General features: G+C 42.9%; 1 protein-coding gene across 2 annotated transcripts in view; it reads left to right on the top strand.

The window, feature by feature from the left end:
- THEMIS (thymocyte selection associated) overlaps window positions 1-13,860 on the top strand; it is a 79,299-nt gene that overhangs the window by 26,962 nt on the left and 38,477 nt on the right. For both annotated transcript variants that reach the window (XM_049800791.1, XM_049800793.1), the window contains exon 4: window positions 83-1,125. In XM_049800791.1, coding sequence (XP_049656748.1) covers window positions 83-1,125 — 1,043 coding nt within the window. The remainder of the gene's footprint in view (window positions 1-82; window positions 1,126-13,860) is intronic.

The following is a 13,860-nucleotide window of genomic DNA, read 5'->3' as shown; positions in this document are numbered from 1 at the left end:
AGCATCTGGCCAACAGGACATGTATATTTTATTCCGATATCAGTTTGAAAACAAAAATCAATATATTTCATTTTCTTTTCAGTTCGAAAGGACATAGTTCATATCCTCTCAGATCTAGATGTAGAAGTCAAGGACATAACAGACTGTTATGATATTAGCTCTTTCCTTCAGCCACTCTCTTTGGAAGATGTATTTGAGAGAACAAGCAAGGAATTTCCCATGGTTGCTGAGATAATGGAAGGGCCTTCAGGAAGCCCAAAACCTTATAACTTACTGTATACAGGAAAAGAGATCATCATCTACAAAAAGTACCAGGCAACACGAGTCCTAGCCTCTGAGATCAGAAGTGATTCCCCTAAAAGACATTTTTTAATCCCTATGAGCTACAAAGGAAAGTTCAAGAGACGACCTCGGGAGTTTCCAACTGCCTATGACTTAGAGATAGCAAGAAGTGAAAAGGAACAACTTCATGTTGTAGCAACTAAAGCCTTTGATTCCCCTCATAAAGAGCTTTTTTCTGTTTCGGTTGGAGATCAATTTCTAGTTCAGCAATGCCAGACTAGTGAAGTTCTGTACGAGGGAAGAAAGAAATTCATAGATGTTTTAGCTTGTGAACAAATACTAAGTGATACGTATAAGAAAGTGCTCCTCCCTATGTATATGGAAGGTGGCTTTGTGGAAGTGATTCATGACAAGAAACAGTACCAGCTTTCTGAGATTTGCAAAGAATTCCGTCTGCCTTTTAATGTCAAAGTGTCTGTGAGGGACCTTTCCATTGAGGAAGATGTCTTGGCTGCTATGCCTGGTCTGCAGTTTGAAGAAGAAATCACAGACTCCTATTTGCTGATCAGTAGTGCCAGCAGTCCAATGGAGAGCTGGGAGATTCCTGTGTATCGCCTAAACATGTCAGTCCATTTGCTCAGCAAAGATGGCCAGACAGTTTTACCACCTGTGACTAAGACAACAGTGGAGGAGATCAGTGAAGAGCAATACTATATGGTGCGAAGATATGAAAACCAAACCCTTCATCCACCGCCAAGGCCTCCCAAAAAGCCAACACTTGCACCAAAACCTGTTTTTGCAGTACCTAAGCAAGATGTGTCTGATGTACTACAGGCTCCAAAGGTAAGCTATCACACCTTGTCTTTGAGTCTCTTACAATCATAGGTCATGTTCTGTTGGTTTACAGTCTCCATTTCTCTGGTGTATCCTTATGGCACGTACACAGATGGCTCTCAGTTCCCTGTAACAGGCAAATTAGCCATTATAGACAGCAATGGCTAAAATCTCCAGTGTGTGTTAATTGATCCATGAAAAACAACAGAACCACGCTGACTCACAGCGGAAAGCTTGGCTGTATAATTTTGCATGGATAATCCTTTATTGCACCAATGCAAAAGATTTGAAGTGGCTGTATTTAAATATTTATTAAGGGGAAGCATATGTTTTCATGATGTAAAGATAATTTTGCTCAGCTGGAAGTGGCAGAATTAAATTCACAGAAAGTCAGGTTGTATAGATATTTTTGACTGCATGTTTTTGCACTTACCCAAGTGGCAGATTGATTTGGAAGAAAAAGGCCAGCCATTTTAGAATAGCACTTGATGTTAAGAAAGAAGTGCCCCTTCTAGGACAATTTTCTTCCTGGTTAACCTAAGGCAATGCTATCACACCTTGTCTTTGAGTCTCTTACAATCATAGGTCATGTTCTGTCATTAATTTTTGTGTTGGGTCTGGCTGAGATGGAGTTAATTTTCTTCACAGCAGCCTGTAAGACATTGTGTTTTGGATCTGTGAATAAAAGAGAGTTGATAACACAACAGTGTTTTGGCTATTGCACAGCAGTGCACCCACAGTGTTAAGGCCTTCTTTTTTTCCCAGGCTGCCCCCCTGCCCCCATCCCCAGCAAGTAGGCTGGGGGTGGGCAAGAGGTTGGGAGGGGAAACAGCTGGGACAGCTGACCCCAACTGACCAAAGGGATATTCTGTAACATATAATGCCACACTCAGCAATAAAAACTGAGGGGGTGGTTGGTCTGGGAAGGTAGCCATAGCTCAGAAACTGGCTGGCTGTCAGTCTGCTTGTGGAAGGTGGTGAGTGACTGCCTTTGCCTCACTGGGGTTTTTCCCCCTCTTTCCTTCATTTATTAAACTGTCTTTATCTCAACTCATGAGTTTTTTTGCTTTTGCTCTTGCTATTCTCTCTCCTGATGAGAACATCATCCTGATTCAGGGGGGAGTGAGTGAGCACTTCGGTGGGTGCTTAGCTGCCAGCTGGGGTCAACCCACCACCATTTTCTTGCATATATTGAAAGAATCAAAGGCAGGTCACCCTGATGGACTTTAATGAGAGAGACTGTCCAGGAGGTACTTTACTTATGTTGCAGTTGCCTTCATGTGCAAATACAAATTCCATACAGGGGAAGAAGGAAAAAACATTGGAAATACTTTCAGGTCTCTGCACTGTGATTGTGCTGCACTTTAGATGCAACGTAACTCATGGAATTGTATTTTGGGGTGTTCGGGGAAAGTTAATTTTTTGTGTTGCTATCAAATTTAAGGTCCAATTGTAGCCACCCTGGAAGGGGAGCCTTTGTGGGTACCTCTCCTTACCTGCTGGAAGCATTCATCCCCTCAGTGCCAATTCCAAGACCACATGCATATCCACAGCTCCACATAGGTCCCAGGACATGGTTACAACAGCCCATAGGAGAAGTCCATGGGTAAGGTGGGTTCCTCAGATAAGGGTAATACAGCAAAAAGCTGCATCATTTTCTTCTGTGTTTACTTGTACTATGGAAACAACTTTTCTGCCAATTTGTACAGCAAACCTTGTAGCAGCTTAAATAAGCCATCCTGTTAGGCTAGGGAGGATACACAAGAAACTGTTCCTGGAGCTAACAGACAAGTCGTCAGGCTGGGACTGGCCTGGGGTAGAGAACTGGGGAAGAATTCCCTAAGGTGTGTTTCTGGTAGACCTGTACCCCTTGTCAGGAGGACTCAGACCTCCTGCAGTTACTAATGGCTGAGTGTGGAGAGCAACAGGTAGATGCTGAGTCTAAACTAGACTTGTGCAGAAGATAATTTCCTGAAGTGAGAAGAGAGTGATAAGGGCAGAGGAGGGGTGGGCTGAGGTTCCTTTGCACATTCATGAGTGAGAGTGACCTTAGACTGCAGCTGTCCAGGCAAAGAAGCACATTTAAGCAGACTGTTCCAGAAGACCTTTTTTTTGTCACATACCTGTTATAAACAAATGTTATGGGTTTGTGTGACGCAGGTTTTTTTGGTGGCGGGGGACGGGCCACAGGGACAGCTCCTGTGAGAAGCTTCTAGAAGCTCCCCCGGGCTCCAAGTCAGAGCCACCTCTGGCCCAGGCCGACCCAATCGGCAACAGTGGGATAGCACCTCTGGGAGAACAGGTTTAAGAAGGGGAACCCGCAGTGAGTGGGGGGATTGGAATGTGAGAGGAACCCCTCTGCAGATACCGAGGTCAGTGAGGAAGGAGGGGGAGGAGGGGCGCCTGAGGAGCTGGATGTCCCTGCAGCCCATGGTCAGACGGCAGGCTGTCCCCCTGCAGCCCGTGGAGGTCCACGGTGGAACGGAGGCCCCCCAAGATGGCCGTGACTCCATGGGAAAGCCTGCGCTGGAGCAGTTGGTGACTGAAGATTGGCCCGCAGAAAGGACCCACGCCAGGGAAGTTTGGGAAGAACTGAAGCCCGCAGAAAGGACTCACGTTGGAGAAGTTCATGAAGGACTGTCTCCCACGGGAGGTACCCCACGGTGGAGCAGGGGACAAGTGAGTTGTCCTCCCCCTGAGGAGGCAGGAGCGGCAGAGACAAGGTGTGGCGAGCTGACCCCAACCTCCATTCCCCATCCCTCTGTGCCGCCGGGGGGAGGAGGTGGAGAGAACCGGGAGTGGAGTTGAGCCGGGAAGGAGGGAGGGTTGGGGGGAAGGCGTTTTAAGATTGAAGGTTTACTTCTCATTATCCTTGTTTTGATTTGATTGGTAGTAAATTAAATTGATTCTGTTTCTTCCCCGAGTTGAGCCTGTCTTTTGCCTGTGACCACAAGTGGTGAGTGATCCATCCTTGTTCTTATCTCGAACCACCAGTCTGCCTTTATATTTTCTCCTCATCCCACCATGGCTGGGAGGTGGGGGTGGGTGGGGAGTGAGCGAGCAAGCGGCTGTGTGATGCTTTGTTACTGGCTGGGCTTAAACCACGACAACAAATAATAAACCGCAATCGGAATGCTTAGAGTTACGCAGATTTGTAAATCTCCTTCCCTGGAAACGTGAAACAAATAGAGATCCCTTATTCATAAGATTAAACATCCTGAGCTGTAACGTAATAGATTTAAAGTCACACAGAATGCATTATCTTTTCTATCCCGAGCACCGTGAATCCTCTGAGAGGACATGGATGGTAGCAGATAGGCTTTGCCTTGGCCTTTCTGCCAGCCGTAGCAATAGGGGAGACTGCATTTTCTTCTACATGTATCAGGGATGCCTGAGGGTTCAGAAAGTTGGAAATTGTGCCGAACTGATAAATGGCCCTCTTTGCATATTTTGTGGCTATGCATAGACTTATTTGCATAAATAACAGTCGAACATCCTAATGAGCTGAACTTAAGCCTGACAAGGTGGCAGCCTGGAATAAGCTTTAGTGCTGCATGAATTGCCATGCTGCTCCTGCAGGCAGCTCCCTGCCTGATGTTTAGGGAGCTCTGGCTGCTTGCTGGAGGGTGGTGAATGGCTTACTTGCCCACCAGTTGGGAAGCTCTGCTTGTGCTTGGTGCTCCAGGATTAAATGCTGCTGCTGCATGAGTCCACAGAGGACTAAAATCCAGCTGTTTTATGCCAATACCTGAGGATGCTCTGCAAGGGTGGGTCACCTCTAGCTACAGCTTGCTTTGATTGCCTCTTAGCTCACAGCAAGGCTGTGAGGGCAGAGGGGCTCCAGCTGTCTCTGCCTGCTGTTCTCTGACCTTGGTAAGGGAACACTAGGGCCAGGAGCAGGACTGTATGTTTCAATGTGTACTTTTGGTCATGTTAGTCACTGAATTGTATGAGATTAGCAGCAAGCATGGACTGGAACCTCAGATGAGTGCAAGGACTGGCTCCACTTGCGTGCAAGGTGCAATGCTGTAGAGACACGGATGTTTGCACAGTTCAGCAAAGTCCAGGGACAAGAGATGAATTCTCAAACAAAATATAGCTGCATTAACTAAGCACTCTGCTCAGTCTCTTCACAGGGCTAATTAAGTTGGCTTGGCTCCTGCTGACACAGCTTTCACTTCCAGAGCCTGGGGATCTCTCCTCTCCTCTCCACAGCGCACTGTAAACTTTCACTTTCCCTCTCATCTGATTATTTTGTTTGAATAAGAAACATCCAGACCACATATGTTTGCAATTTTGTATTAGTTGTTAACTGAATAAAGAAAGAAAAATCCCAAGAAAATACATGTAAAGTAAACACATGAAATGAAATAGCATGTATTGAATGATGAAATTAATCTTATATTTCAGATATATATCTCTAATATCAATATCAGATATCTATTTAATAACTAGTATCACCTCTACCCACAAACCCTACTGACTTTGCACCCCCAGCTGAGGACAGTCAAACAACAATTGTACCCTTTGTCTAATGGCAAAACTTGGGATACAAGCAGTCATTCACAAGAAATCCATGTTTTCCTCACTGGATTCATTGGAATAAAGTCCTCAGGGAGCTCTAACTGCCATGTTGAATTAAATGGTTTATGCCATTCAGTTTCTGATTTGTGAACTTAGCTAGAAAATGAGAATGACCTAATAAAACCCTGCAGTTACTGCTACTGATTTGAGAATAGACCACCTCACTCTCTTGCCAAGTTGTTCCTGGAGAGAAGTTCCCATGAGAGGAACCAGTCAGGACCTCATCTTCTTGAAATTAAAATTAATTTTAAAAGAACAAGCCAAATGTGCTTGTTCTTTTCACAGTTAGAAATACCACGGTGAATATAACAAACCAAGTTTTCACTTAGTAATTCCAGAGTAATATTTTGGGTGGGACCCTGAACAGAAAAGGCTCAAAAATTGTTTCCTAAATTTTCCTTGGGCTTTTTACCTCCTGCCTACAGTTTCCTCCCCTTCAAGGGGATTCAAGCAACAAAAGTTTTCTAGCTTTCTTTTTGCCTATCAGAATTACCTGTTCAGCTGAGAGACTGACCCAGTACTATGTGATTAACAGATTGAAAGAAATCGCCAACACAGTTCTGGCAGTAAATATCCTACAGATTTAAGAAGGTGTTAATATATGTCCCTCAATGGCTTTGTTTTAAATGGAAACAATCAAAGAAGAGCCCACGCCAAATATTGCTAGGTGCATGTTAATACTTGGGGAACTGTAATCAAGGCATGGAAGGCCACAGTTTAGTCCTGATGCTCATAATACCCCAAGGGTACTAAATGCACTGCTAAATGAAATTTAGAAAGACAGTATTTGGCTCCCGATAAACAGTAAGCTACATCCAAGGCTATTTTCAGTGGTTGGCTTAGGCATGTATCTAGCCTGGACAACAGTAGTATCCGTAAAATACTCACCAGCTTCAAGTTAGGATTGCTGCTCAATGTCTTTACAAACGTGGAACTGGAAAAATCAGTCACAGGCAGTAATCTGCTTGGCTCTGGCAAGAAAGCTGAGAGAATTCCAGCCGGGGAAACTGGAATTTAATAAAATAGTAAGCATCAGGGCATGATAGTTAATCATCATTCTGTGCTAAGGTCCATTATCCTTCAAAAAGTCATTACAGTGTTACGATATCAGGAACTTTCTTGCTTTCTTGCTTTTTATTTCAAAATTAAAATGAAAGAAAAATTATCACTTCCATCTGGCTTTGCAGTTCTACAAACTGAACTATCAAAATCTGCCATTAACATATTTATCGCATCTGTCTTCACAGCAAAATGAAGACTTATCTGGAATTAAATTGATAAGACATAAGCTGCAGCAAATGAGTTTTCTTGCAGTGCCTCCTTTCCTTCCTCCTAACTATTTCTTTTCTGCTTCCAGAGCATTTTTCACATTTTTAGAGCCTTTATAGAGTAGATTTAACACAAATATTTCTGCTGTGTAGCAAGAAACTAACCTTCCTAAATAAATACATATTAAAAAATGCATGCAAGACAGCCAGGAAAGAATAGATAAGAAATGGCACTGAAAATGAGGGAGGAAAGTGTGGTTCATTAGGAGATGCAAAAATATGCATATGCAAATATAAGAAAGAGAGTTTCTCTCTGACTGGTGCAGGATTGTAGCTGCTGAGGCTGCAGCTGTTCTTCCTCTTCCTCTCTTTTTTTCTCTGTCCCCACTGAAGAGGAGGCTTCCCTCTTCCTGGAGTCTAACCTTTCACCCCCTCTCTCCCCCTCCATCCCCACATCTCATATACTGTTGCTCCCTTTTGCTTTCCCGTAGATTTGTAAGTCCCTAATAAATAGCATGGGAAGGCTGGAGGCACAGGCCCTACATATTAATGACCACCCCATGTTGTCATTACGGCCAAGTTCTTGAAGTCTCTCAAAATCCCGTCCCCACCCAGTGAGTCAGGCCCCAAATCCCCAACTCCTTGCGCTACAGCTTCTCAGTCCTCTAAGCACTACATCCACACTGTGCCACAGGGTCTGTTCCCTCCTAACACCCATCCTTGTGCCACATGTGCCTGATTTCACCCAGACCCAGGCACCTTAGGCCCCCAAGCACTGCACTTGTCATGTGCCCTTCAGCCCCCCCAACTTATAGGACCATGGTTCCCCAGTCCTTTCTACTGATTTCAGACAGGCTTGTCTTCTTCCCAACACATCTCACCCACTTGCTCTTCTCTCATGCAGTGAGTTGAACCCAAGGCCACAGGCATTATTGGGTAGGAGCTGCAGGGACATCCCAAGTCATGGATGGGTTTTCATCTCTTTCCCCAGCAGCACCTTTTCCAAACCTCAGCAGAGCATTGGTCTTCAGCTAGGTTCTTAGGAGCAAAACTGGAGCAGGCTGTAGGTGCTGACAAGTGTCAAGCCATTTAGTTCTCTTGTAGATTGGACAGTCCGAGCTGAAGGACTTTATATTGCTGCTCTGTTGCAGAGATCCTTATAGCTATGTCGATATCTGGGGGCCATGACCATTTTCTGGGGATGCTATATGCATCCTGATACCATGCTGAGCTGAAGCCTGCATGTGTGCCATCCCACCTCATGTCCCAGGTTTTTCTGCAAAAGAAACCAAGAAATGCTGGCTGGAGAAGCACTCTCATCCGGATGATGGGGGACCAGGACCGCCAGGTACCCTATGGACTCTGTCTGTACCAACAGGAAGGAGTTAGAAGAGCAGGGAATGCTAAAGTCCCAGCTAATAAATGACTGGAGTTTTCCTGATATTCTCAGTATGGAGAGTTGGCATTAAGACCTCTTTCTCTTTTAAACAATACTAAAAGCTTAAAATTTCCACAGAGAAGCATCAAGTCTCTAGCAGGCACTTACTGTGGATTGATGTTACTCTCAAAACGAAACTACAGTGGGGAAGATAGCAATGTGCCTGCCAGAAGGACAGGCAATAGATAATTGCCTGAAAAACTAGCAGGGCAATCTGAGGTGTAAGTCTCATTGCAGAAAGCCATTACTGCTACAGGAAACGCTGATACAGTACATGAAATTAAGGAAGGTACAGATGAACGTTTGGATATGCTGACTGATGAAAATGCCAACTGGTTAAAAGCAAATTGCTTAATTTAGAGCTAAAAATGAATTACTTGGAGAACAAAGAGAAAAGAAATATCAAAATAAAAAGGATGCCCAGAAGAAATAAAAAATTGGACCACATGAAAATATGGAACTCTTGATAAGAAGAAGGAAAATCCTGCATGGAGCATTTGAGCCAAAACCCATTGATGTCAGTAAGGGGAGAATTGGCTGGCACATTTTTTTCTCTCTTGCAGAAAGTGCATAACATAACAAAACATGTAACATAACAAATCACATAATTATTTATGATTATAAAGCAGGAGAAAAGAGTAGAAAAATAAATCTAAAATTCAAGGAAACACTGCAGCAGAATAACCCTCCAAAAATACAACTGGGGTGGGGAATCTGAAATTTTTTTTCAGCTGGGGTTCCAAGCAGCCTGACTTCCTGTGAACCTCTTTTCCAGGCTGCACTCTATCATTTGCCCTTCTCGTCACGGCAAGAAATTTGGAAAATTAAGTTTGTGGATAGCTGGTTATTGAAGTGCTACCTATTATGGTCTGTTCAGAAGTCACCAAAGAGTTTTCCAGTTTAAACTGGCCCGAGATAATCTACACCACAATGTATTTCCAGAAGGAAACACAGTCACTGTACTCCTGCAATGTCCGCCTGCAGCAGTGGCAGCGACCTGCTGGGCAGCTCTTGCAGAGCCAGCTGCTGGAACTCCAGGCAGCTGCCAGGCTCTCTGATTCCATCCCTGCTTAAACACCTTCAGGGACTTTTCTGGGCTCTGAAGGCCAACTGGCATGAGGTGGCTGATGTCTCTGCTAGGAACTCTTTTGGTCTTCAAATTTGTGGGGCTGCTTGCAAACTGCATACTGGGAGTGGCCCTTGGGGTGCTCTAACTCCCAGATCATGCTCCAGTCCGGTTTGGGAAAGCGCTAGTTGGCACAGGTTGAAACTGAGCTTAGGGATGTTTACAGGCATGGTTTAATCAACTAGTGTTGAAGTAGCCTCCGTTAAAAAAGGGAAAAAAAGAGAAAAGAATGATGCTCATCACAGTCACTAAAGTGTTGTATGCGGTCAATGTAAAAGAAAGCACTGATATTTCCCATTTGCATTACGCCTTCCTTCATGAAATTCAAGCTTTTGCAGTACTATCAGAGCTGGGCATCCCAGAACTGGAAGCATCCCAGAAGGTTGGGATTATGCTTTGAAATATATCGCCCCATGAAATGAAATGAGAAAGTTGCTGTCAGTGTGACAGCAGGGTCAAATCCCAAAGGACCTGTAGGTACAACTCACATTTTCCAGAGAGTCCCTGCAATGAGGAATTGAGTGATTATCAGGAAACAGAGAGTGCTGTGGAGAGACGACTCAAATCCATTAAAATTCGTGAAGACAGTCCAAGTCCTGGGCTTTCCCTCTCTTCTTTTTGAATGTGTTAGTCCATACACATGACATAAAAAGCATGTTGATAATAAAACAAATAGTAAGGTTTATCAGTTATTATATGAGGGAGCTTTTAAGAGCTGAAAACCAATGTTTTTAATGTCTGTACTGAGAAAATTAACTTCCCTTCTTTATGGATGGAGGTGTATAATTTACACTGAACTTTGTCAAGGTATCTGACAGCATTATGTTCTTGTTCTACCTCAGGACATGAAATAATTTTACCAGCAAATATTTTAAATGACAATATGTTGTGATTCTGTGGTTCTGATTTTCCTCCCATGGGTTTCTTTTTCTCTCTTTTTTTTTTTTTTTTTTTAATAGAAAGTAACAAGGAGTTTAAGGAGGCACAGGGTATTGAAAAATCAGAATAATGCCAGGCTTGCAATCACTGTGGGCAGTGGCTTGTATCAATGGTCCACCTGAACTAGTGTAATGGAGTCTTAGTAGAGTATCACTTGATAGGAGTCACTAGAGAAAAAAGGAAAAGAAAGAAGCCTCTTTGCTAGTTTGTGGCATGCCATGCACTACCCCAATGGACAATACAGTGGCTAAAGACTGCTTAAACTGCACTAATTTGGACCCTAGATTAGCTAGAGTTGAAATCTGATTAATAAAACAGTAGAAAGCTATTCCCAAAGCATCACTTTCTTTTAAACTTTAAATTTAAGAGTCTTTGAAAAAGTAAATAGTATCTTATGTGTGAAATGAAGAAACTGTATCTGGAAGCTACTTTTACTGATCCATCTGTTTTGCATCAGAGTTATATGCATGCTTTGCAGTATTAATGACGAAAAGAGTGGCTGAGTTTGCCTGTGAATTGCTTTCATTTGAAGGGAGACATGCCAAGCAATTGAACAGCAGCTCTTCAAGAAAATTCTGGCCATGAGAGGAGTGGGGGTTGCAGGAGATCAGTAGGTCTGGTTTACATTCCCACTTATGTCACATGTTGCTTCGGTGACACCAGATAAATTGCATAAATATCATTGCCTCAAGATACACAAAGAAACTGACACGTGTAAAGAAAGAGTGTGGATTTACAGCTCATTAGTTACTTTATATGCATGCTTAAATCTCAGGGAAATGCAAGATACATTGCCTCACTTTCAGTAAGGGTCAGAGCTACCTCACATTCACTCTGGAGCAATAACCACACAGACAGTTGCCATGGAGTGGTTAATGAGCTGTAAATCCACGCTCATTTACTTGGTGGCAAATTGTTCACAGTAGCTGTCTCTTCTGTCTATGAAGTGGGACACAATGCTTCATTTTCCCATCTAGGATATCTATAGAGACGAGCATGATTTTTGCATGTATGCAGCATTTTTTGCATTGGCTACCACAATAAGAACAGTAACAACATAAAAATAACAACAACAATTAAATTTCTGGACACTAGTACATTTTAACCTTGCTTAAAAATTTTCAACTGAATGGTAGTTTACAGAAGAGGTGCAAAAAGCAGGTGACTTGTCTACAACAGCTGGATTCTGAAGTGTAGATATTTGAAAGAGGAAGAAACAAGAAAAGAGGTGGGAACTCATCCCATTTAGCATTGCAAGGTGTTAACTTTGAGGCTCACTAACAACTTTGTAAACTTGTTTTTTTGTTAACCACTTCATAGTTTATTCTTATAGTAGGCATCGGCCTTTGTGCTTGCCTTCTGCATCTGCTGTGGTATATCTAGTGTCTTAATCCCAGTCTTCACCTGTTGGCTTACAGAAGGTAGCAGTTTCAAAACATGAAGGGTTATGGATGGAAACTCAAATGTTTCTCAGGATGCCTCCATCCCCAGTTTGTGGGACTTTGACAGATGATAACATTAAACTAAAAGTTGTACAGTAAAGGTTAGTTTGTGCAAGCATGCAAGGTGTCAGCAAGGGAAGAAAATGAGGAAAAGAGACTGCTACAGTATGGGTTATATATTTTTTTATATTGATAGATCATATTTGGATAAAAAGTAGTGGAATGTAACTGATGATGTATAAATGAATGCTGGACTAAGAAGCCATTTTTTGAAGTCAGCCCTAGCACACAGCTTTTTACAGCCAAATAATTTATACTACTTGCAGTGATGGAGCAGCACCACCATTTGGATAGAAGAGAGGATTAAAGACATAGGCTAGGAAAGTGAATTGAGAACTAGTGAAACAGAAAAATGGGATATCCAGTTATCTTCTATCAGACTGTGAAATGGGATAGGAAAGCAGAATTTATGTAGGGTGGAGGGAATTGCATTTTTGTTATAAAAAGAATTTTTTGAGGGGGAGGATTTTTCTTTCTAAATATGTTCTTTTCCCCTTGTGAATACCCTAATTCATAACTATCCTGCCCTTATTGTCCCTCACATAAAAATGAAGAGTAGTGTACTGTAGAAAAAACCTGCTCTGCTTGAACAACACACAATGATTTTAAAATGCATACCTAGACGGTGGTTAACCTGAAATATCTGCTATTTATCCGCTGCTTTGCACCTCTCCAAACAAAGACAGACCGTAGAGGTCTTGGTTTGCCTCCTACTTATACTCCATACCATCAACATCTGATGATGTGGACACCCAGGCTACAAACCTCCTACACTACTGATACTCCCTCTCTGTTCTCATGGTTCAAGCAATAAGAATGTGGATGCAAAAATATGGAAGCTAGGAGGAAAACAGAAACTAAGTCCTTAAATAGCAGGCTTAGATTTTGCATAAGGCTTTTCATTAGTTTGCATCTTCAGAAAACACAGAGATAAAATCCTCTCATGAAATATTGAAACCACTTCTGCCCCATATGAAGATCTAAATGTGACATCTCCCTCTATGCTCCAAAGTTGAAAGTAAACCTTCTTATGACTGTTATGAGTTATTGAATAATAATATGCCAGTGGTCTGATGCTGCTATTGTTGAACCTAAATGAAAAACCTTATTAATCATGGACTTGACAGCTCATTCAGTTATAATAATGTTTCCTGTCAGTCCAAGCTCTCATTATAATTGGATCTTACTTAGAAATGAAGATACTCCATTGACTGCTCAGGTGGAGGAAAATACATGTTTCAAAATGAAAATATCATTCTGAATTCTGTTTCCAGGGAGCCTGCTTATGCATGTACAAGTTGGATAACATTTTAATCCTTGCTGTGTGTCACATTTGGACATTGCTATAATAAGATTCTCTCACTGACTAGACACCAGCTCTCGAGTCATGACAGTGAAAGTGAAAGCAAGAAGAGTAAATAAAACTTTTTCTCAAGGATGCTGGTATATCATCATGTTGTGGTTTAAGCCCAGCCTGTAACAAAGCATCACGCAGCCACTCGCTTATTTCTCCCTCCTGTCCCCCGGACATGGTGGGATGAGGAGAAAATATAAAGACAGACTGGTGGTTCGAGATAAGGACAAGGAGGGATCACTCACCACTTGTGGTCACAGGCAAAAGACAGGCTCAACTCGGGGAAGAAACAGAATCAATTTAATTTACTACCAATCAAATCAAAACAAGGATAATGAGAAGTAAACCCCAAATCTTAAAACGCCTTCCCCCCAACCCTCCCTCCTTCCCGGCTCAACTCCACTCCCGGTTCTCTCCACCTCCTCTCCCAGGTGGCACAGAGGGATGGGGAATGGAGGTTGGGGTCAGCTCGCCACACCTTGTCTCTGCCGCTCCTGCCTCCTCAGGGGGAGGACAACTCACTTGTCCCCTGC

This window comes from Accipiter gentilis, chromosome 5 (assembly GCF_929443795.1).
Source record: "Accipiter gentilis chromosome 5, bAccGen1.1, whole genome shotgun sequence".
In the NCBI taxonomy this organism is placed as follows: Eukaryota; Metazoa; Chordata; class Aves; order Accipitriformes; family Accipitridae; genus Astur; species Astur gentilis.
The sequence above is the reverse complement of the archived record's forward strand: the minus strand, read 5'-3'. Positions and strand labels throughout refer to the sequence as shown.